Source organism: Pararge aegeria, chromosome 11 (assembly GCF_905163445.1).
Source record: "Pararge aegeria chromosome 11, ilParAegt1.1, whole genome shotgun sequence".
In the NCBI taxonomy this organism is placed as follows: domain Eukaryota; kingdom Metazoa; phylum Arthropoda; class Insecta; order Lepidoptera; family Nymphalidae; genus Pararge; species Pararge aegeria.
In genome coordinates, this window is record NC_053190.1 from 11,537,054 (window position 1) to 11,562,147 (window position 25,094).

General features: G+C 36.3%; 3 protein-coding genes across 3 annotated transcripts; 1 reads left to right on the top strand and 2 right to left on the bottom strand.

Annotated features, from left to right (window-relative positions):
* Nucleotides 1-1,002: 1,002 nt before the first annotated feature.
* LOC120627722 (esterase E4-like) lies at nucleotides 1,003-5,620 on the top strand. The gene is made up of 3 exons (XM_039895746.1): nucleotides 1,003-1,234; nucleotides 3,071-4,356; nucleotides 5,148-5,620. The coding sequence occupies exons 1-3, from the start codon at nucleotides 1,046-1,048 to the stop codon at nucleotides 5,299-5,301; spliced, it is 1,629 nt and encodes a 542-aa protein (XP_039751680.1). The 5' UTR covers nucleotides 1,003-1,045; the 3' UTR covers nucleotides 5,302-5,620.
* Nucleotides 5,621-7,525: 1,905 nt separating this feature from the next.
* Nucleotides 7,526-18,628, bottom strand: LOC120627226 (striatin-3). The gene is made up of 9 exons (XM_039895106.1): nucleotides 18,183-18,628; nucleotides 15,480-15,728; nucleotides 14,812-14,977; nucleotides 14,197-14,376; nucleotides 13,897-13,998; nucleotides 12,472-12,662; nucleotides 11,831-12,121; nucleotides 10,320-10,574; nucleotides 7,526-8,653 (listed from the first exon to the last, which is right to left on the bottom strand). The coding sequence occupies exons 1-9, from the start codon at nucleotides 18,399-18,401 to the stop codon at nucleotides 8,279-8,281; spliced, it is 2,028 nt and encodes a 675-aa protein (XP_039751040.1). The 5' UTR covers nucleotides 18,402-18,628; the 3' UTR covers nucleotides 7,526-8,278.
* A 3,243-nt stretch (nucleotides 18,629-21,871) lies between these two features.
* LOC120627227 (serine/arginine-rich splicing factor 7-like) lies at nucleotides 21,872-24,801 on the bottom strand. Its single transcript, XM_039895107.1, has 4 exons — nucleotides 24,603-24,801; nucleotides 24,336-24,518; nucleotides 23,730-23,923; nucleotides 21,872-22,206 (listed from the first exon to the last, which is right to left on the bottom strand). Exons 2-4 carry the CDS (start codon nucleotides 24,510-24,512, stop codon nucleotides 22,059-22,061), a joined length of 519 nt encoding a protein of 172 aa, XP_039751041.1. The 5' UTR covers nucleotides 24,513-24,518; nucleotides 24,603-24,801; the 3' UTR covers nucleotides 21,872-22,058.
* Nucleotides 24,802-25,094: the final 293 nt, after the last annotated feature.

Genomic DNA, 25,094 nt, shown 5'->3' on the forward strand with positions numbered 1-25,094 from the left:
AACAATACATAAAAAAAAATTAAACATTAGAACGGATTTTTGGTCATTATGACCAAAAGCGACTCGAAACTACCCTCAAGCCCGCAGTAACGAACACGTCATTGCATAATGATCCTTATTTCTCTTAAACTACACAATGGTGCTGATTCTGTTGTGCAAAAATCTCTTTAGTTAAGACTAAAAAAATTATAGATTAATAAAGTGGTGCACTACTTTTAAACATGTTCATTTAGTTTAATTCGTGTAGAAAAAAATTGGCACCATCAATCATTAGTCTATAATTCTGCACGTTCTCCGTTATATTCCTCGTTATACGAGATCCATAAACACAATAGTCACCATTGTCACCTTAATTAGTCTTAATGAATTTAATTCTTAAATTAATGCTTATTTTTTGCACGTAGACCATAGTTAACAGGATGCATTACTTAAGACCTGAGATTGGTTTAAGATACAGCAAAATTAGCAACAATTATCTCTTCGTTTCAGTGTGGCTAAAACAAAATAATGGAAAAACGCTCTAAGCTTGGCATGGAGTCTCACAACTCGTTTTGTTTTAGAATTGGGAAAGCTCTGCGAGAGTGTCGCTGTGAGATGTGTGAACATCTTTCATTCTAATATTAATTACTTATTTACTTCACTTAAATTAAACTTAGCAATATTTAAATAATATTTAGCTTATCTTTGTGACTTCAATAAATTGTATCAGCCGTAGAACAAGAGTTGTTTGTTTTAATGTTAACAACTACAGGCCGAAAGCTTCCTGATATGTTATATTTAACCATGTGTATGAATGTATGATTTATTATTATTTTAAATATTTTTTAAAAACAATTTTTACACATAAAAGTTACAGAAAGATTGTTTACATAATAAATGTAAGAAAACAATTGAGTGTAGATATGTTACGTATCATGCTCGCCGCTAAATGGTACATTACGCTTTTTTAACACCGGTCGGTGCTTATCTTAATACAAGCTAGTTTTTTCGGAACTGTGATACTGGCTCGCCTACTTTACTATCAACCAGTCATTAATTAATAACCATGCAAAGCGGACGTGTTATTTGTGTTCTGGCGATAATCCTGCAATGCGTCATTTGTAAAATGTCGATTAATATTTGGACAAGTGTAATAACTCTAGCGCAAGGAAAATTAAGGGGCAAAGTCGATTTTACAAACAATTACAATTCTTATTTAGGAGTACCTTATGCATCGGTTACAAAGCGCTTCCAGGTAAGATGACTTTTTTTTGTAGGCGATTAATTATTTCAAAAACCATACTATTATTAAAGCAAAGGCAAAAAATAGTTATTTGGTTAAATAATAACAGGTATACAAAATATCGAACACGCATATCTATCAAGCTATACCTATTATTTTATTACTATAAATAGACATGGCTTTATTTTTCGTATGTATATAATTTAGCATGAGCTGCTTTTATTGCATGGCATGGGTCTTTTATAGGGAGTTCCACAATCCACGTCCTAGCACGCTTGCCTCCAAATTGCCTGCTTTTAAAATATTTTAGTAACTAGTAATTTGCGTATAAAACGGTTACCGCAGATAATGATTTGGGTTAGATTAGGTATACGGAGTTGGTTTCCGGATTATAGATACGGGGATTCTGTCGCCCGTCGGAGTTAAGTCCTCGAGTTAAAAGTCATACCTCGTGTTCCTGGTTTGCCTTCGATGGTGTTCAATGGTAACCGATGTTGTTACTGAGAAGTGCCTGCCTCAGTAGGCACCGCTGGCTGGGTTGCGGTTGTGTGCGAAAGCGTTCCCATGACCCAGTCACCAGGCGATGAGTTGGAACACCGTGGGGTTTTAGTCGGTAAGAGTCCGGCATAACCACTGCACCACCCCGTGGTGTAGTGGTATCCATGAGGATTTCCCCACGAGAAAAAAAAAGGCATACGCAGTAGGTTTGAACCCCCAAAACGCCCCGCTTTTCTTCGGCTTACCATACATGCCTTAGGCTTTTTTTAGGCAGGCAGATTATATATTGTATCGTATAAGTTTTATATAATCTGCCTGTAACATACCAATCAACACAATTGCCTAACTTGTCCTATGCCAAATATTATATTATTAGGATAGAATTTCCACATTTTGTCCTATCCCCGCGGAGAAAATGTCTCCTGCCCTCCTTGCTGTACCGTTGATGCAACACGCAGAATTTGACAGCGATATATCATCACTAGTTTCTGCATACTGTTAGGCACCGACCTCCTCTCACATAGAGCTTAAAACAACCACGCTGCTCGATATGGTAGACTTCAACGATTATTTTCACATATTTGTGACAACAACCGGAACTTACGGTTTTATCGCGCCCACCGAGGCACCGTGTGAAAACCGGCATAACCTTTTAACCGGCCAATTTTGGTACTGAGAAATATTTAACAGAATAGCTGATCACGAAAAAATTTACAACCCGACCCGAGAATGTATGAATGAACATGACATGACACACAGAAAATTCACAAAATACAGAATAGAGCGTTAAGTTAGAAGGTACAATTTAGGAAGAATCAAACTGAAGACCCCTTCTTACGGCGATTGTCGTTCAGGCGACTAAGAGATATAACATAGAACGGGCAGCAGCGTCTTCTGCGCAAATACTACCATCTATTGCGATCATCATCCCCTCTGCCCTGTTATAGGTTATTGATGATATTCTTACTGAGCCGGTGAAACACCGAAGGGACTATTATATTTTGAAAGTTATCCGAAGTGGCATTCCCATACAAAAGAGTTTATCGGTTTTGGATCTGTTTCTCCTAATTTTGTGCATAGTAAACTACTCTTTATTGAGAGAAACAACTAAAAGGAAATCGAATCAGTTCACCAATTTTCGAGTTTATTTTCGGAATAGCAATTACTTTTTAATATTTTTAGATAGTTTTAATGACAATATAGATTCTGTTTTCTTTGATTTATTATATTATTATTATCATAAATTAGAAAGATGGAAAAATTACATTGAAAGACAATATGTAGGAAGAAATGAAATAAGTACCTACCTAAGTATTAGGTTTAAGTACTTAATTACGTATAAAATTTCAGGAAGCGGGACCTGCACCAGCATGGAATGGGACAAAGCTGGCAATCAATGGGACTATCAAATGCAAACAATACTCCGACTCTTTAAAAAAGCCGATAGGACAAAGCGATTGTCTTGTTGCTAACATCTTTACTCCAATTAGAACTAAAAATAATTTATTACCTGTAATGGTTTTCATTCATGGAGGAGGATTAGATTTTGGCAGTAACACTGACCTTACGTTCAATCCAAAGTACTTTGTACAAAAAGATGTAATTATGGTCACAATTAATTATCGGCTGGGTGCTTTCGGTTTTCTATGTTTACATGAAACTGAAGCAACTGGTAACATTGGTCTTAAAGACCAAACAGCTGCACTAAGATGGGTGAAAAACAACATTCGAGCTTTCGGTGGCAATCCGGACACAGTGACAGTGTTTGGTGAGAGTGCTGGAGCATCGACTATCCACTACATGATTACTACTGGAAAATATAAAGGGCTATTTAATAAAGCTATCCTGCAAAGTGGAACAGTTTTAATGCCAAATAAGTTTGACGAAAATCCAATAAAGACTGCATCAAAAATTGCGTCGAAAATGGGATTTCAAACAGATGATCCAAAAGAACTGCTGAAAATATTTAAAAATGCCACATCTGATGATATAGTAGAAGCATCGCGGGTGGATGCAAAAAACCAACCCTTAAAATTATATCCATTCAGACCTTGTATAGAAAACCCAGTCAAAGAAAATAAATCGTTTATTACAGAAACCCCAAGAGAATTAGTAGAATCAGAAATATCAGATCCCAACTTAGATATAATATTAGGATATAATAATATGGAAGGAATAAAGCAGGCAGGTCAATATGATTCGAACGGACTTCAAAAATTAAATTCAACATTGTCTGAAATAATACCTGAAAACATACAATTCGCAAATGAGTTAGATAAAGAAGCTCTAACGCAAGAGATACGAAAATTTTACTTTGGAAAAGGCATTGATTACGATTCTTTAATCGATTATTTTTCAGATACCGTTATGTTTTACCCTTCAATTATATCCGCAAACTCTTTACTTTCATCTAATATTACATTATACAATTATTATTTTAAATACGATTCATCTAGGAATTTTTATAAATTCAATTCTGGTCTACCTCTACAACCTGGAGCTACTCATGCGGACGAGCTGTGCTACATGTTTAATATCGTGATATTTAATTCAATGCCAGTATTACCACCAAAGGGTAACGATTTGAAAATGATTAATACACTGACAACACTATGGACTAATTTTGCCAAAACAAGGTAAGATGTAAATCTTTTTTTTTAATTTAATGTAGCCTAAGAGGTACCTACCTATGTAATATGGTTTCCACTGAAAAAGTTTTATGTTCAACAAACAATAAACAAATGTTGTTTTAGTTTTTAAAAATGTACGTAGGTTACAAAGGCATTTTTTTTTTATCTTCAATGTTTCCCGGTTATTTTACCGACTTAAGAAATATCCTAGATCCATCTCCAAGATGCAAGCGATATATTTTATAAGTTATAATATGTGCTAAATTTCATGAAAATGAGTACAGTGGTTGGGCCGAAAATCCATTAAAGAAAACCAAACATAAAGCACACTGTCTCATTTTTTATGATATATATATATACACGAGTTTTTTTTTTTTTTTTAAGTATACACGAGTATTTGTAAATAACTTTTAAGTACCATCCATAAACTATGGATGCTTAGAGCACGTCAATGAATTTTTTAGGCAAAATTTTGCTACCTTGTATAGGCTAGAACTTTTGGCCAAGTTTTCATTCTTCGCATCTGAACAAGTACCGATTATACCGATATCATCATCATCATCATCATCCCACTGCTGGGCAAAGACCATGTATAGTAAAGAGAGTTACCTACAGTATAGACGCTTCTAAAAAGGAGGCATTAATTATTATTGCAAGTCGTAATAATCGGGCTTAAAGTGCGCATCAATCAAGGGATGGCAGTTTACTAAATATGGACTGGTGCTAAAAATTTTGAAAAACAAAAATGTTTAAAAAGTAAAAACTTTTGTATAAACCTACCAACTTTAACATTTCAGGAAACCATCATCCTCTAGGACTGCAGAGTGGATCCGAAGTACGAATGGCGATCTAAAGTTTTTGCAACTTGATAATGATAAGGAAATGAGAATGCCACTGCCCAATAAAGAAAGATTTCTATTTTGGGATAGAGTCTACAAACAATATACATGATTTTAATAACAATATGTAGTTATTATTCGGTATTTCAAGGATAATGTTAGCGACGTTAATGTTATACGTGTTTTAAATACAAATTATAAGTAGGTCCGATGCTATAACGAATTACCATTTAATAGTTTGTGTTTGTGTGTTTATTTGCGCGCGTGTGTGTGTGTGTTTCTCTGTGTGTGTGTGTGTGCGTGTATGTGTGTGTGTGTGAGTGTGTGTGTGGGTATGTGTGCTTGTACATATTCTTGTTTTTTCCATATTTTTATACACCGCGCAGATGTACTCTGCGACAAATCGAAAATAAAAAGAGCGATGGATGTGGAGACATGATCTAACTTGACCAGACTGTACTTAGGCACGAGTAACTGAGCAGGTAGTTTTATGGAATTCAACAGTCAGATTCTTTATTCCTCGATATGCGACAAACAGAGATAGACGAACGCACAGATTCACATAAAAATCTAGGTACTTAACTATTGACCCATTCTCCTTTTCTTTCTTCAGTGTATAATATCCATTATCGAATAAATTTTTTGTTTACAAACCATCGTGGAATTCATAATAAATCCTAATATGAAGCTCAACGCAACCTTAGGTATGGTATAGACACTTTGGTAGGTACTCACTATTAACGACTTACCACCTTTAAATGTTATACGAGGATATCACTCGTAGACGTAAACTCCCCTACCACAGGTATTTTAATTCATTTATCTCAAACTATACGTCTGAATAACATGTTGAAAATGGCAAAGTTTATCTACTTACGACTGTCTTGATTTAAAATAAAAATTTTAATTAATTTTCTAAAAATTTATAATTATTGATAGGTATTGTATATATTTTTTAAACCAAATGAAGAGCAGAATTTTAATGTTAAGCAATTAAATATCACTTGCTTCAAAGGTAAAGGAGAACATCTTGAATCCAGCATCTGAGAGTTCTCCATAGATTTTCAAGGGTTTTTGTTTGCAGTCTACCAAAAGGTTGTCACCACCATGCTGGCCAGGTGGTGACAACCTTTTGGTAGAAACCTTTTTCATTCTGAGAGGAGATTCTTGCCCTGTAGTGGGCTGGTAATACTCGTAGGTTGATAATCATAATGATGACGCTTAACGTGCTCTCTGAAGCACGCTATACTGATTCGTCCACTGTTAGACATAGGCCTTTCCGAGAGCGCGCCACCACACCACACACGGGTCTTTCGGCTTTTTCATCCAGCCTCTTTTAAAATACTCATATAGGAATAGACTAAGTAATAAAAATTGACTTTCAAGACTCATTACAATAACTAGTCGATAATAGATCAGTCTTTTTTTAATACTCGCAGGTTTTTTCGATTTAATTTAATCAGCTCCCTTTAACTTTCTTTAATTTTTATTTCTGTCGAGGCGCATAAGTTTCACTATTTTGTCCCGGTAGATAAACTTTTAAAAGGATTTAGATGCAATTGAACTACTGGGAAAAAAGCTCACTAGTCCAACGGTTGGACTAAACGGTTCTTCTCATGGAAACGAGCGTAGCGCTTTTCGCGGAGTAAAGCAAATTATGCTTAATTTTCATAATATATCATGGATTTCCGCAAAGTGCTTCCATCCAATATCACTTTTTTGTCTTTGTAACAATGTAAGTACCTACTATAAAAAATTGTAGTACTAGTAGAAGATTGTACTGCGGTCGCACTGAAAAAGCGCATGATCAGCTCAACAAAGGATATCAGCTCTCATCCCCCCACTCCTCTCTACTTTAACTTTTTAAGGTATCTATTATATTCACCTATATTTAACCTCTACCAAACGCACCAAGATTCCAATCAAACCATATGTGATGGATATATAGAAAAACTAAATGCAACAAAACACAAAGAAACAATAAGATAACAATCATATCGTTTATTGTCCTACGGGAGTCAGAAAATGGTGATATTATTAAACAGTATTTGTGCCCTGCGTTTCAACTCAAAAAATTGGGTACCTAGCGCAGAGATCTATCAATCTGCCTTTTAGTTCCAGACTAACTGACAAATTGTTCGTAATATAGAAATGGGGCTTTTTATAAGATAACTGATGAGTGATGCAAACCTATAGGAGCTGTAATCACATTGGCATTGACAATGGGAAAGAACTCAGCTTAGATCATCTTAGATCAAACACCAAAAGTTCGCCCTCTCTGACTATCAATACCTTTGAAGAATGATCTGAGAAATTAAAAATATTAAATAATTAAATCATGTATGTACTTTTATTATTTATTTGTGTTGCAGTAAGGGCATTGTATCCCATGAAAAAAGTGAGGTTTAAGGATTATGAATGACAAAATAAAAAAAGTTATGAGTTTCGGTTACGTTGTTTTTTTACTATCAATTTTGGATGTGTACAAGAATTCGAGGAAAATAAAGGAATATGTAATGTTTTTATAATATATATATTCTACATCGCAGTATGCGTTATGAACAAACATTACTTATGTTACTTCCCATATAGTACTTCTACTCATTCATTTTTGTTCGCTCGCTCATCATTTGTATAAGATATCGTGAGAGCATAGTTATTCAATATAAGTGACAAAACAAGATAGTATACTAACTATATTATATAGGTAGATCCGATTTATTTAAATAAAACGTACCAACTAATCGAATCACTCCATCCGTACTTTGCAAAATATCAGCAAATACTGCATAAACTCTAACTGTACAGACACGTAAACGTTAAACGCATCAAGGAAACATCGTCGGTATCCTCATGATATTTATTACAAAGGTCTCGCTTACAGATGCATAGAAACGAACAATATTCTCACTGCGTATCGTAAAATCGGTGAAAAAGTTGCGATAAAAACCTAAAATTCACGTACTGAAAATCTAAAAATATATTATAATAGATTTCAAATGTCTATACATAGATGAGTGTTCACTACGTCGAGAGCGCGTCCGCAACGTTTACAATATTAATACGTTAAAGCGGGACTAGACTCGGCTTCACACAAACACCTTGGCCAGCCCGTCGGCGCCCGCGCTCGCGATGTACGGCCGCAGCGGGTGGAAGGCCACGTCGAGGATGCTCTCGTCGAACTTCTTGCGGTGCGCCGTGATCTCCTGCACGCACGTCTTGGTGTCGAGGTTCCACAGGCGCACGGAGCAGTCGTGGCTGCCCGACAGCAGGAACAGCCCGTTGGGGTCCAGCGCCAGGCCCGTCACGGCGTCCAGGTGCGCCACCATGGCGTGCGCGCAGCGGCCCGACACCGCGTCCCAGAAGCGGATGTGGCGGTCCTCGTGCGCCGTCACCAGCAGCGGCAGCGTGGGGTGCGAGCGCACGCGGTGCGCCAGGCTGTCGCACGCCACGCGCAGCACGGCCTGCGGACACGGGCGCGTTCAGTGCGGCACACTTTGTTGACCGAACCCCCTGCCTCCGAGCGACGATTGATAAATATATTCAAGCAGTATGGACACTACGAGCACACTCAACACAAGTACCCACGACTAAAATGCTGCGATAATAGCTTTTGGGGCTCGTCGGTGCGTGCATCTGTGCGAGAGTTCCGTTTGGAACGTTCTTGGTTTGCGGCTGTATTGCTTTAATATATTTACCGTGGGAGTACGCAGCGTTGAAATAAAGTGGCCGGCAAAAGTTGTTTTAAAATCCATATCTGTCATGGTTTAGCGGCCAAATAAACTACACAGTTTACTGAAATAACATTTGTCGCGTAATTTAAAAGTATGAAACAAACCTTAACTCCGTAGCATGGCAACCAATTAGGTAACTTATCAAAAGGTTTATTAAAATAACTGTTTAAAGAGAGAAGAGGGAAAAAAAAAACACTTTTAACGCGAGAAAAATTATTATTGTTCGTTGTTGTAGTCGTAAAAAAGTAATAGGCCCGTTTTGACTTTTGTCATCGCGACGTAACTAGTTATGGAACCATAAGACTCGGTACTCGATACTCGCGATAAATCAATTCAAGTTTGTATCAGTACTTGATTGATATGATTATGTATTGTACAGTGTTCGTTCGTTCAAAGTATTCCTTTAACTTCACAACCAATTCGCGTGACTGGCTTTTGATTATACGTCCACTTTTCAATCTGTTGAAACAGAATTCGTACTATATAAGAACAAACACAAAAATCGAGTCAAATAACTATGTTTAAATCAATATCCAAAGTAGAAGAGCAAAAGTTAACTTTTGTTAACGTTAAATGGGGAACGAAAAATGCGCAGTGCGCGCGGGGACGCTTTAGTCATGTGCCGCTTGGTCAGATACTCAGACTCATTATTGAGAACCCAGTGTCGTCAATTCAGAATTTTATTTGCGGCTTTGAGAAACAAGCGCCGCGGCTTTCGATATTCAGTAAAAAAATGGTTACAACTCGAGAATAAAAAAAAAAAAAAAAAAAAAGACTGAGAACGTAACTGTTTTCGAAACGTTTCGCAACAATTATAAATTGCATGCTACTATAAAGTAAGCGCAAAAAGAATACTAGCGATATATTCTTTCATATTATTTAACGTCCCAAAAAAATTTAGGTATTTTTTAAAACACTATGTAATAGATTTTTATTTTATTGTTTCTTTCAGTTTTGTTCCAATTTACATTCTATGGTCTTGCACAAATGTCAAAACGGGCCTATTAAATTTTTACGACTATAGTCATTGATATATAAAAGTAATTGTCTTTGACAAAATGAGTTCAAATGAAGATATAATTGAGCAAAGTACTAACGTATACAATAAATACAATATAAACTATATATAACTAGCTGTCATGAATGTTAAATTTTTGTACTTATTATCCTATTCCGGTCTAAGAGGAATCCAAAAATCAAATACAATAATAATTGGTTCAGCCGCTCTTGAGTTATAAATGGTGTAACTAAAACAACTTTGTATTATATATATATATATATATATATATGGATAAAGTATACAATAAAAACAATATATACTATATATAATAAAGTATACAAGGCTTGGCCACAACTAGACAGTTATGGACGAACGTGTGAATGAATTACTAGTTACCTGTCCCGTTTCAAGATCGAACAGCAGCAGGTTCCCGTCGCGGTAGACGACCGCGGCGCGCGTGGCGGCGTCCGCGAAGTCCGCGGCGGCGGGCGAAGCGCCCGCGGTCGCCTCGTCCCGCAGTGTTGCGAGGAGGGGGCGTGGCGCGCGCGGCGCCCACAGTCGCGCCGTGCCGTCCGCCGACGCCGACAACAGTCGCCCGTGCGCGCTCGCCAGCGACCACACCGCGTCCGTGTGGTCGCGGAGCACGGGGCCCTGGCGAACGATAAACATTCTTTATTAAAATACTATCACGCTTTGAGGACAGTTTCTGGTTAATAAACATTACGCTACTCTTAGATGTTGCGAAGCTAAGATAAGTCAGGAATAGAAACAAGCGAAAAAGAAGAATCAACGCGACAGTCGCGTCGCAAATCAAATCGGAAAGCTCTTAAGTTGCTTGGAAGCATCGCTTAGCTTTGATATCTCACAAGATACATATAAGAATATGGGATGAAAGTCACACCTCGTTCGTGTGATCGCGGAGTACGAGGCCCTAGTTTTTTTTGTTTTTTTGTATTTAATATATCTTTATTAATTAAATAATTGTATTACAGTTCATATCCTAGTGCCTTGGTTAAACAAATAAATAATATATTACTTAAAGTTTACCAGGTTACAACACCTTTTTATAACTTTACAGCATACAAACTAAACATTTTTAACAACCTATGAACTGAGCCACATAACAGAAGATAATAACTTGTTTTCGTAGAACTTAGTACAGACATACGTTCATTAATAAATTGATATACATTTAATAGTTCATGATATGAATCCTATATTTATAATTTAAACGAGGGTAGAACTCTGAACTATGCAACAGTTACGTGCATTCACAAAGTCGTCGAGGAAGTAGTGATGTGGTAGTCGGTATCGATTGTACTTATCGATATATGATAAGTCTTTATATCGGCAGAATGATAACGTATCTTGCGACAGGCGTAAATCTTTCAATCACTGCTGACAAACGTCACTTTTGTTTGTTTATTGTATAGAAAAGTGACGTTAGGCAGCAGTGATTGCAAGATTTACGCCTGTCGCAAGCCTGTCGCGAGATACGCAATCATCCTGCCGCTTTTGCCAATTGCGGACACAAGCAAATTTTTATGTTTAAAACGATTATGTAAGGACGAAAGATTGAAGAATGAAGACAGCATTATTACTTGACGGCCGTCTAGCGCAATGGGCAGCGACCCTGCTTTCTGAGTCCAAGACTGTGGGTTCGATTGCCACAACTTCAAAATGTATGTGCGATGAACATGAATATTATTCAGTGTCTGGGTGTTTATCTGTATATTATAATAATTTATTTATATTTTTCCTAAAAATATTCATCAGTCATCTTAGTACCCATAACACAAGCTACGCTTACTTTAGGGCTAGATGGCGATTGTGTGTACTGTCGTAAAATATTTATTTATTATTTATTATTATTATTATTTAAATCGACCGTAATGCCAACAACTAACCTGCACAGCAGGATCATAAGGGTCATAAGGATCAGCGCTGGGCGGTGGTAAGTTCCAAACGCGGATGGTGCCGTCGAGGCCCCCCGAGAAGCATTCCTCGGACCGCGGCATGCCCATGGCGAGGCACATGACAGGCGCTGTATGAGCCCGGAACGTGTACAGGGGTTCCACGTCTAGCCCAGCGGACTTCTTCGCGGGAACAGTACGCTGTAGGTTCCACAACTTTAGAGTATGGTCCTCGGAAGCGGTCACTAGGGCCGCCTCGGTCGGATGGAAGGCGAGCGCTCGTACCTGGAAATAAAACGTCATTATCAGTATATGTCATCATTATAGACCCATTACGGCCCACTGGAGGGTACTGGTCACCTCTCAGAATGAGAATGGTTTTGGTCGTAGTTTTTCTTAGAATTTTAAGGCTTTAGGCACGACGGCACTGGCCAAGTGCGGATTGGTAGACTTCACACGGCTTTGAGAACTCTCTCGTTGTTTTCGTCAAATGACAGAGCAACTTAACTATTAAGTAAGTAAGGTGTATTTGGCGTTCCACGTTTTCCGGAAGGACTCTTTGCTGGCGTTAGCCGCACCGTAGTCCTACGTTGCTTGGAATGATTGTGCTAGCTCGTCGTGTAGGTACAACTCACCCCATCAAAGTGCGAGCGTAAAGTGTATTTGGCGTTCCACGTCTTGCGGAAGGACTCTTTGCTGGCGTTGGCCACGTCGTAGCCCTCGGCCTCGTTGCTAACAGTAAGCTGCGCCAGTTCACCCAGCGCGAGCGGCTTTTCGTCCGCCTCACCGGTGCCCGCTGCGGCGCCACCGGCATGCGGGAACTTAACTGTAACACAAAAAACTCCTTTCTTGAACATTCCTTTATCAATTTAAGCCAGCAATAAGCAGAGGAAAACTTTGGCTTGCGATTGCATCAAAGGCTTGCAGTCCGCTGCTGAACACCACGCTGGGCAGTAGATTATAGTAGTAGCACAAAGGACACTGCAGCCCGTTCCATATTATAAATATATATTCTCTAAGTCGCCTCGTACGACAACCGCGGGAAGAGAAGGGGTGATAAAACTGTATTCTGATTAACCGTCACCACACAGCATTCAAAAAAAATCATAAATAACTAGTGCCAATTTGCGTGAGGTGGCGTTCTGACTTTTTTTTCTTTTATCATACCGTACCAAACCTAATTTAATTTTAATTATATTTTTATTTGACTTAATTGGAACAGCGGATAGCAATTGAGTCAGAAATAAGGTGAAGAATAAAAAACTTTTGCTAAAATTTTCATTTTCAGTGCAGATGGTGCACTCGACATCAAAATATAAAACGATCCGTTGCAATTAATATCTATAAGATGGATGCATCGATAGTTAACTCTAAATCACAAACAATTGAAGCGATTGCCAATGAAAACTTTCAGCTGAAACTGAATACTGGATACTCTGCTGTATTATTGAAATTTACATGTAATAAAGTACTTTTTTAATTTGATAACCAAAAGAAATTAATGTGACGAGTTCTTAGCTCGCCCTGTAAGGCTAGCATGAGCATCACGAGAAAATTATGTCTAACCATTATCTCGTCTACTGCTACAGAAAAATACGACTCACGTGAAGAGATAATTATCTCGTGGCACGCATGCAATGCTGGTCTAGGAACCAAAGTAGTCAGTTCTATAAAACTTCATAAATTACTCTCGCGTTATTAAAGTGCCCTGTAATATCACGGTAATGGGTAGATAACGATTATGGTTGGCACTACAGGGCACGGCTATCTCCTAAGAATGCGAAGGGTTTATATCTGCAGTCCACCACACTGTCAAAATACAGATTTTTAGATTCGGCACGCCACTTACAAAAAATTATGAGAGACGATCAGGCTTGCAGGGTTCCTCGTGATGTTTTTCTTCACCGCTAGAGGTAGCTATTGATATAACGGGATAAGGGGTGCAGGGGCTCGAACTCAGTGCCCCTAAAGACAGGCCGGAGTCCTAATCAGATTATCACAGCTTCCGTTCATCGATCAAGAAAAACGAACATGCTTGAGCTGAATAAAGGGAAACTCACCAGCCGGATATTCATCTCCTTGGCCACCGCTGTCAGCTTCGCTTTCCGTTAGAAGATTCAGCTCGTTTAATACTTCTTCCGTGTCATTGTCTACCTCCTCGCCTTATAACAAACAATAAAAAAATCAGTAAACTCTATATACACGGATAACAAACTAGATTTGCGTTCTGTAATAATACAATAACTTAAAAATTAGATGCTATCACTAAAAAAAACCCATCTTCCACCAGCTAATATGATTTATTTAGCTACCGCTAAGCTATTAATTTTTCTAAAAGAAATAATTACAACGGGCAATACCTTGTTTCCCTGTGGAGTGGTGCATTTGTTTGGCATCTAAGTCATCTTCGTCCATGTCCATTTCCTGATTAGCTAGGAATTCGAAATTCGCAAATACTGCTGCTGTCTCCTGTACAGAGAGACCCTCCTCATTGTAACCTCCACCTCCTTGTGAGACACCTGCTTTACGTCGCTCCTTACCTAAATATAAAGTCCTTAGTATTAAACGTTACAGCAGCTGCATAGTTTTATGATATCTTCTTCCTTCATATAACTAATGAACATTTATATATATGCAGTGTATTGGAATACATAACTGGAAAAATTACTTTGAACATGCTAAAAAGTACGATTGACAATATAATCAAATGAAAATACAACAGTGTAGTAAGAATTTCTGTTGTAACATTGCTAATGGCATAAATAAGTTATGCACATGATTGATGTATGCACATTACCTTATTTATATATTTTAATAATAAACATCGTGATTGATTATAATTAATATAAAAAACACTGTATACTTATCATGTTTAAGATTTCAAGTATTGCAATATTTATAATGATACTGAAATTTCAAAACTGCACTTTTCCATTCATTTTATTTCAGCACAACTAAATTCGAAATTAACATACCATAGTCATACATCTTGCGACTTAAGGCTGTGTTCATTGAATAGTGTTGCTGTTTATCACAGTTTCTGTAACTAGGGTCTTCTGCTTGTTCTTCATTAGTTAATCCCAATAAAGTTCTTACTTTGTTTGAACGTACATCAAGAATGGTATCTGTATATCCTATTTCCTGTTAAGAGAATTAATACAATAATTAATTTAACAATAAACAAAGTTTACCCAGCCAACTAAGGGCTTCCTATTTATAACATAGCAATTTTGGAGATTTCATAGCTTTACTTTTAACTAACAAGTTCAATTAAGATCCTATCAGTTTGGGGGCTTGTTAATATATTAAATAACTGTTTTGTTGAATTGTATCGTAGTGTATCTAACGCATAAATGACTTATTACAAAGCAAAATTGATCATACTAATAAACCATAATTAATCATTAAATATTTAAAAGACAATTCTTTTTGACTTATTAATATCTATTCATCACACACATTGATGTTGGTTGTACTCTAAAATTATGTTGAAAAAGAGAAACTGCTGTATTTCTTGCCAGCTGGTTTTTTTTATATCTGCCTACCTAACGAGTGGTAGAGGCACAAGAGACAGACAGACATCCCATTTCTAAGTGAGTTATACATTTTTTAAGAACAAAAAACTATCACTTTTAACCATTACCTGTAGGTATTGTTTAATGAGTTGGTGCCCCTGTTTCCATTGAGCTCTTTCAGCAGGCTCTGGTTCTTGTGGTGGTTCATCTGGTGGAGGATGCATATCGCCCTGCTGAAGTTCTACTCCATACTTGAGCCTATGAAACTTTGCTCTTTCTTGTTTTAAAGCATATTCAAGCATTTTGATCCGCCTTACAAGATCATTCTTTAGATTCTCTTGGCCCTTCCTCTCACCTTGTAGGAAGGCAATCCGTGCCTAAAATCAATAAGTAATTTTAATTTGAGACTTTCAATGAAGATTGTATACATTTTCAATACCAATGTAAAATTACAGAACAAAACTATTGTCTGTATCACCTCGCACGTTAGGAACAAAATCATACCTACAGGCGCAGAGCCTTTTTTCTGTGCTAATTTGGTTGAGTTTCTATTACTCACAGTGACGCACTTGTCTTGAAGTTTCATATTAGTTTACGTATTCCCTTCTCAATTGTTTGTAGACTGGTTGACCACAAAATTTATAGATTTGTCTTGGCTGCCCAACTGACAAGCAACAACCAGCATGCTTCGTTAAATGATGCCAGCGGCGTTTCTCGCGCGACAGCCCTAAACAGTCATTCATGCATTGCCAGTGTGTCCATTAGCCAGTCACTTAAATGTTTTATGAACAGTGTGGCCTTTAGGTTAATTTTTCTCACATTAATATAGTCTATTTTGAAAGATGGTAAGAGCTTAGCAGGAAAGGTAAATATCAAGTGGATATTCTGTTAACTTAAGTATCTTCTATTACCTATGTCTCTTATTCGATAGTTTCTACTTTAAAAATTAGATGATACATATAAATAAAGCATCCAATTATGGAGAACAAAATGGCTAATATAGGCCACACAAAGCTAAAAAATTTGTATTTATTTCCAATTAAATGAAATAATAAAATGAAAGTTTAAACAGATAATACATCAAAAATGTGCAAGGAATATGTGGTGTGTAATTAATAAATAAAACAGTGTTCCAATCACTACTTTATATAACACTATGTTTACTGAACCAAAACTGGACTGGCCATAAGTGAATGCAAGAAACATAAATTAGAATTTCAAACGGACATTATTACGCCATAATGATTAAAATGTTGATAGGTTTAAGTATTTCAGTCATTGTGGCCAATTATATTGTACACCGATCTCATAAGTGTTCAGGTATAAATCTTTTTTAACAGGGAACACTCAAAGTACAACTGTACTTTTTGAATTGGCACCATTGTACTCAATCTTTAATATTTTACAGTACAGTAAAAATAAAAATTAAGGCATTTGTAAAAAGAGAGCTTTTATCTCTGAAAGGTCCCTTTCTACAATTGCCTAAATTTTTTCCCAACTTATACCTTCAGAAAGATTATCTTGAAGTGGATTAATTATAATAAACAATTTATCAACATGTTATAATCTGATTAAAAATGCATCTGGTTTTCTAATAACTTATGCATTTGATTAAACATTATGAATATAATAACTTGAACCTTAAATAAATTATAAAAAATCACTTTTTACCATGCATATTAACCAAAAATATAGTTTAATGTTATAAAATATGTGTTAAAAGCACAACTACACATTTTTTTCCTGATTTATTTATAAAGGCCTACAGATTTTGTGAAAATAAAATATTCTATGTAATACAAACTTTTTGGATCCTACAAAATAATCAATAAACTTGTAGCTACATAAGATAAACGATTCTCTTTATATCATTAGTTCATCAACATCTGTAAATAGGTTTGAAGTAAAAATTAAGCTAAATGGTTCTAAATTAGTGATATTCTACAAAAAGGTCCAAAGCTGTATGTTGTTGTCTTTTTTATACTGCATCCCCTGGAAAAGTCAATTTAGTACGAAGCTCTTCCTTTTATATTATCCTTATCCATAGGCTTTCATTACGAAATTATAAACCTTTAAATTTAAATATATTTTTGTACAATAGAATTTACACCATTGTGAAATAGAATAGCAAGAATACTTAAAGTCCTCTAATCGTTAGTTGTAAGTTAATTAATCAATTTAATTATCATAATTCAATAAAAATATTTTCAAGTGTCTATAGACCAAATTGAGTAAAATAATTATTGATTTGAACTTTACTACACTTGACAAGTTCTGTAACAGAGCTACTAAAACCCTATGACATACAGAAATATAAAAGCCAAACGTATACAAATCTTATATCTTTTATGGAATATGCAAGAGCAATGTTATGTTTAATATATATAAAATTATAAGCTGTTGAGAGAAAACTCCAGAGTAAAATATCAACTAGCAATAAAAATGAGTCTCAAGATTTATAATATTAATATTATACTCACAAACTTCACTTTCTTTTACTATATTTACTTACAAAATTAGGACTTCTCATGCATTATTATTATTATATACATCGTAAATTAAAGGATTCTAAGAATCATTAGGAATAAAGACTTAAGCAAGTCAATTACGTATTGTTGTTCTAGGATTAATAAGTTATAAAGAACAAACTAAACATTTAATATTACATACAAGAATACAGCACCTAAACAAAATTAGGAAGTCAATGAATTAAATTGTCAGTAAAGTGGATTACGTGGGTGTTACGAAAGAAATAAAAGCAGCAAAGGAGTGCCAACAGAATAAATAACTAGGATTACAAAGTAAAATCAATATAATTATAAAAATAATACCTCAAACTCGGCTCTGTCCACCTCCCATTGTGATCTCTCCAGTTCGAATCTCGCCCATTCGTGTTGGATAAAATGCAAAACGCCCGGTATTGAATACTGGACACTTTGACTAGATTCTTCATTTTGTTTGTTATTTACACTAACTCCTATCTGAGATCCCACTTGCCCTCCGTTATGATGAGATACGGAGCTATCATCCATGGCTGTGGGGATTTTCATGACATGGCCACCATTACCGTACTTGTCACAGACCTATCAAGAACTACAACATGAACTATGCAAAATCAAACACTAAAATATCATTTTTAACTAATATCTAACTAGTTTTCACAACGACGACACCATTTAAGACACTTTTATACGACGTATTCATGAATGAAAAAAATTATTGCATGATGGAATACAAAAGTCGAAACGACGTCCGTCCGATGAACATTACTTTTAACTTTTTTTTCTTTGGACTAGATGTTGCCATGCCAATGTCTTCCGAGGTTTTGTTTGTAATTTACTTCTAATTATAATAATTTTCTATTACTTGCTGTAAGTTAGTAAGTTAAAAGTATTAATTTAATTCGATTATTATTAAGTAATATATAATCGAATTAAATTAATACAGTAAAAGTTTACACTATAAAAACAACAGCAAAGAGGATACAAAAAGATATATCTAATTATATTATGATAGCTTGCCAAAAAAATCGAGATCAATCTTTTTTAGCTCTTTCAGAGAAGTGGAGTACTGAAAAAGGATGGACTCAATAACCCAAATACTCAGCAACTTGTTTTACAATCAAGTTAGCGACTAACCGTCCCAGCAGGGCTAGCACAGGCAAGAGACAAAAACCATGTATAATTAAGGTGCCGTGGACATGGAAAAGGAAAGGGAACATGGAAGAGGACCAGTTCACCCCCGTTTATTATTACACATAATATATTATTTCCACTTTTACACCAGTGCTCTGAGAGTTGAGGAAGCTGTAGGAGAAGATAAGCTTTTATCCTTTCCCCGGGGAGCTAATTGTGTCCGCCACATGATAGCCCTGCTGGTAAACTAATGTGAAAGGCATATACTAATTTCGGCATTAGTTTCCTACCAGATGACGCTACAGTCGCTATAAGACTGATGTGAAAGGCATATATTAGTTTCGGCATTGACGGTAGGAGAGCCGTAGCTTTATTGGAGAAAGATCTTAGGCCGCGATTGCCAGAGAGTCGCAGGTTCAAATGCTGTCGGTTCCGAAATTTTTTATATGCATTTTATAAAATTGATAATTCCTCCAAGTGTAGGTGAAAACACTAATAATAATTATAAAAATGACAAAAGAAGCATATTGATTTTTCCATACAAACGAACTCAAAACATTCTGAATGTTTACTTATGACAACCCTTTTGATGATTAAAGACCGACAAGTGCATAGCACGGTCTGCGCTACGCAACGCGTACTTAATAAAGTGACAGTAGTTACTTAAAATAATGTTATGAGTTAACAAATATTTTAAATTTCAGTTTTTGAAATATTGTGTCCGGTGTCTTGCGGTGCGACTGGTCTTGATCGTCATTTGGGTGTTGTTGCTCGCTTTAAAATCCGTCGCCACTCTTCTCTAATGGCGCATTAATGTAGCAGAGCTTCGATTGCGGCCTTCACTTGGCCGTCCATAACATCGCTGATCTACCGCGTGGTATCTTCTACTTTCCATTGAACCACAAAGCGCTCAATGGACACGTCAGTACGCCTGGACACTTGACCGAAGAAACTGAGAATTAGCGCTTGAACTGCAGAAGATAGGAGTTATTTGATTATGAGTTCGTGGAGAATCGATTTACTCGTACGGAACATGTTTCAGGTCACTCCCAACATTCTCCTCCAGCTCCACATCTCAAGAGCATTTATTTTTTTCTTCTCAGCCTCCCTCAGGGTCCATGTCTCCGAAGCGTAAAAAAATATGGGGAATATCAGTGCTTTACCTAGCCGGATCTTAGTGGTTTTCGTCATATTACGATTAGTCCATATCTTTTGCAACTTAAATAAATACGATTAGTCTGATTAGACAACACCACAGTTCTTATTTAGGCTACTTCCGGCGTGTTGATACGGTCGACAATCATCATTTTGGTCTTAGCGCGATTAATCTTAAGGCCAAATACACACACTACATGCGACACTAGATGCGAATAGAGTGGTGTCATCCGCGTAGCGCACGTTTGAAATCTTCAGCCCCTAATTACGACTCCATCTGTCCAGTTTTGTAGATTGCGTTTCATAATAAGCTCCGTGAATACAGTAAACAGAAGTAGCGAGATTATGCATCCTTGACGAAGTCCGGCCTTAGGTTGAAAGTGGTCCGAAAAGTTTTGATCTGTCTTCACAGATGCAGTACCATCTTCGTATAGATGTACGAGGTGTTTTGGCGTGCCCATTTCCAGCAGTCTTCCATAGTACAGGCCATTTGACAGAATCAGATGCATTTTGGAAATCTTATCCAAGATGTAAGTTGCTTTGTTAAATTTCCGGACTTCTCAATTATTTGGCGAACTATTAGGATTTGCTCCCTGATGCCTTTTTCTTTAACAATTGCTTCTTGTTCCGGGGCTACTTCCTTGGCCAAGTAGGACTTGAGACGTTCGTTTAGGATGTGCAGTAAATTTTGCTTGCATGTGGTATAAGAACAATAAGACAATAATTACTGCAACAATTTTGTTGAACCCTTTTTTTGAAGTGGCCCAGTAGTGGCCCATAATATGTAGCCCAGTTTTATATTTCCATACTTTCTTAAGTATAAAAAAAAAATCTCCGTAGTTGGGTTTCCGGTTTGGAATTTTACTTTTATATTTTATAATTTGACAGGTAGGTACCAAATAAGTACAATTCATTGATATAAAATTTATTAAAATAAATCATAATCAGGTTTAGAAACAACACGTCATTCTGACGTCAGGATAGCGACTGTCAACAATATCGGAGCGTGTATAAAATTTAAGTAATTTTAATATGTACCATTAACGTACAGTCATTTGGTCATGTCTCATTCAAAAAAAGTAATGTAAGAGTTTATCCGCCAACCTGACACCAGAATGGCAGCTCACTTAAATTTGATGTTTTCTAAGCATACGATAATGTACAGTCGCAGAATGAAGAGTTTTAAACTGTTCGTCAGTAAAGTACAAAATTGTTCAGATCTTAGTAATTTAATTAGGTATATATCTTGTCAACAAGATTATTATGTTTGATAAACTACATCCCGTTACTGTACATTTATAAAAACTAGTACAATTACTTACTAAAGTTTTATTTTGTAGTTTCGATCTATTTGGAAATCATACACCCGCTATTCTGATCGATACATTTTGGGCGCTCGGAGACCTGGGTATGACGGAATTGTTACTCTTAAAAATTCTAAAATACAGTCCGCGACGACATACCTACCTTTCAAGTTAAACTCATATTGCGGACAATGTCGTGAGGGACCGCTTATAATTTATCCATTCAGTAGTCCAGAAAATATGGCGAGTCTACCTTTATTATTTTTTTCTTTTTGGCCTTTCGTTCTCTAATTATACAGTATAATAGTACGAAACTGATGTATTTTTTTCTCCAATTATGTTTTGGTCAGATGCGCCACTGTTCCTTATGGCTCGACGGCAGGATAGTCTTAAGATCAAGAGCGATGGTATAAATAAAAACATAAGTTACGTAAAACATTTATTTAATGACAATAGCTCATATTGATTACAAAATCAATACTTGTTACATCTTACACATTTTCGATACGTTAATAGGAATGATCTGCAATTATTGATGAAACTTATCCAACAAAAACAAAAAATATGAACTATTAAAGACCAAAATGGAATTAATAATAATTGTTGAATGAGTTTACACGGACTTCTTTGAATCCTTGGATGGCGAACGTGATCTTGAACGTGATAGAGATCTTCCTTTGGAACGGGAGCGCGAACGGGAACGGCTGCGGGAGCCTGATCTCGGTGAGCGGGAGCGCGTACGGCGGCGAGACCTCGATCGGCTGAAAAATTTGTTGAGATTCTAAATATATACCTACTATAACGTTTATCATTTACTTTTATTTGCTTGTGTCTAATCCGAATGGTATCGAAAATATAATAAATTAATCATTAGCCTATTCTTTTTTACAGCTCGAAGCCTACTATTATTATTTAATTTTAGAGCATATTGTGCATATTTTATGAAACATCTGTGTGCAGTCATTATTTTATGAATATACTTACAAGCCAATACTAAGATCTAGCAATGTACATATTTCTTTTGACACAGTTCCGAAAGGCTAGTGGAAAAGAGGATACTGGGACACCACATCACCTATAGAAAGTATCACTAACACTTGATTAATTGAATGCAATTAATAATTATAATTTTAAATAATGGTTTTCATTTAAAGTAGCCTAATAAAAGAGATTGAAAACCCTGAGTAATAATTAGAAATAACATTTACATAAAAATTATTGTTTTATATTCAGATTTTTTTCTGTTGCTATAGTTGTTTGAATGTTATACCACTTGGAAGTTATTCCTCCCAAGTAATGATCTGAACTCCAAAAAATATTGTGGAAAGAAAAGTTTTTATTATTATGACTATATAAGAGTGTACAGACAAAAACTCCTTTCCAACTAACCAAGTATAAAATTATTAGCGATGGTGGTGGGTCAATCAATCAATCAATGAAATTTTAGTGGAATTTGTGTGTGTGTGTGCGTGTGTGTGTGTGTACACATTAGATACAAGCACAACATAACAAAATTGAGGGCTCCAAATTTCAAATAATATAAAACCTAAATATATTGAAGGATCAGACACAAGCAAGATTTTCCCATAATATTTTAATGCTGATTTATGCAATAAACAGATTATATCCCTTGTAAATAAGATTACATGATTATATCATCCTACATCTCCTTGTACACCTCTTCTGTGTCTGGCTTTAACTTCAAGGTTCACTCTTCATAATTGTTTGTTGTCTAAATGTATCCTATAACAATACTAACACAAACTCATAAAAACAAATGGAATGAGTCCTAAAATGTTTGTCTGCCTTGAACATAAATATGAGTAATAATGTGTAACTCACTGAGTGCAGTGTCACGCAGTGATTACAACAGATGTGTCACGATGCGCAGTACAAACATTACACTCATTGTACTTCTCGATAAACGAAGTGTGCACGTAGGTAGTTAAGTAGTTCACTGAGCGAAGTTACAGATGCTGCCAACATTAGTGGAGTGCACGACGCGAAGTGAAAGCTACGTAGCGCAGATTATAAGAAGTGCAGACACTGAAGAGTTTGGTCTCGGCGCACAGGCCAATGATAACCTATAACATAGTTATCATTGGTTTATGTGGATTCAAAGCTATGGAATGGAATCTTTAACTGGAAAATCAAAAAAAGTCTAATTATTTAATTTTATGTACCTAATGGACACAGTAATAAATACCATAAAGATTCCATACCATATAAACATTCACAAATTTATTGAAACTGTGAGTGCTTGTTTGTTTATATTATATGTCACCTGCGACGACGTCTACGAGAACAATCTCTTGCATAATGTCCACGTCCACCACAATCATAGCAGCGATCATCATAAGGACGTGGAGGCAGCCTAGAACGAGGTGGTGGTCCACGTCCACCAGAACCGCGACTGCCATTAGACATTTCCACACGAGCCCGACAGCCGCATACAGTGCGCCCATCTAAACCACGTACCTAAAAGGCAAAATTGTGAATATAAATAGACATGCCAAGTTGAATAGACGGTACCCTAATGTGATGCCACTCTTGTTTCCCAACATCATGTTCACCAAATGATATTGGCAATGGGCATATTTTCACTTTATCATTCCTAGAAAAGCAAAGCATAACTTTTATACGAATTCATCACGAATAGTTAATTTAATCACGCTATACATAATATGTTTATCATAGTTTATTATTTATGTTGTGCTGCTCATCACAATCTACAAAAAAATCTATCAGTTTTACCGTTACTAGTCAATGTCACCTGATTTAAATTTACTACTACTACCATCTTCTGCGATCACCAACCAGATTGCCAAGCCAGGGAGAGGCCTTCAGTTCGGCAGTGGCAGTTATAGGCTATGTATGGATAAACACTCACCGCATCTTCAGCATCCCGTGGATCCTCAAACTCAACGAACGCAAAACCCGGTGGATTTCTTGCCACCCACACATTCCTCAGAGGTCCATAGTATGAAAATGCATCTTCAAGTTCAGGTTTGCTGGCATTGTTACCCAAATCCCCAACGTACACTTTACAATCGCCGTAACGAGACATTTTGCCCTAAAAAGTAAAAGTTTTCAATTAATCAGTTCAGTACTTGAAAAATACCATCTACATCCGCGATGTGCATACACGTTTACTTACTCAAATTGTTGATTAATATCTATATTACATTGATTTCATGAAATCTGATCACTCCAAATACCCTACTAAAACTATCGACGGATTATCGAAACACAATTGCGGTTTTAAAATCATATAATTCAATTCATTCGCAAATTGCAAGTCGGCACTTCGTCGCGTCTTAAAAATGGCGGCCGCATACGAGAAAATGGCGGCACATTGCGCATTTTTGTACGATAGCTCGATAAACTCGGGCTTCGGGCTCTAGCTTTTTAAAGGGCGAAAGGCAATTAATTAATATATAAGCACACGTTAGTACGCAATGTTTGAATCATATTATGTGTGCATTCTAGAACGAGATGCACATTAATTAATGATTTAAGTGAGGCCCATAGACATCTAATTTATCACCCAATAGGGTGATAAATTCTTTAAAACAGAGATGTTTATTAATTTATTATTTATTTATTAATTTATTGCCGGTCCAGCGTAGAATAATAGAGGTCAGTCACT

Excerpts from the sequence above, each read along its gene's own strand:
- LOC120627722 (XM_039895746.1), top strand. The coding sequence starts at position 1,046 with ATGCAAAGCGGACGTGTTATTTGTGTTCTGGCGATAATCCTGCAATGC. Across the intron at positions 1,235-3,070 it reads CGGTTACAAAGCGCTTCCAG|GAAGCGGGACCTGCACCAGC; the intron begins GTAAGATGACTT and ends ATAAAATTTCAG. Across the intron at positions 4,357-5,147 it reads ACTAATTTTGCCAAAACAAG|GAAACCATCATCCTCTAGGA; the intron begins GTAAGATGTAAA and ends TTAACATTTCAG.
- LOC120627226 (XM_039895106.1), bottom strand. The coding sequence starts at position 18,401 with ATGAAAATCCCCACAGCCATGGATGATAGCTCCGTATCTCATCATAAC. Across the intron at positions 15,729-18,182 it reads TGGACAGAGCCGAGTTTGAG|GCACGGATTGCCTTCCTACA; the intron begins GTATTATTTTTA and ends TATTGATTTTAG. Across the intron at positions 13,999-14,196 it reads CCACTCCACAGGGAAACAAG|GCGAGGAGGTAGACAATGAC; the intron begins GTATTGCCCGTT and ends GTTTGTTATAAG.
- LOC120627227 (XM_039895107.1), bottom strand. The coding sequence starts at position 24,512 with ATGTCTCGTTACGGCGATTGTAAAGTGTACGTTGGGGATTTGGGTAAC. Across the intron at positions 23,924-24,335 it reads CACGGGATGCTGAAGATGCG|GTACGTGGTTTAGATGGGCG; the intron begins GTGAGTGTTTAT and ends TTTGCCTTTTAG. Across the intron at positions 22,207-23,729 it reads TCTCGTAGACGTCGTCGCAG|CCGATCGAGGTCTCGCCGCC; the intron begins GTGACATATAAT and ends CAAATTTTTCAG.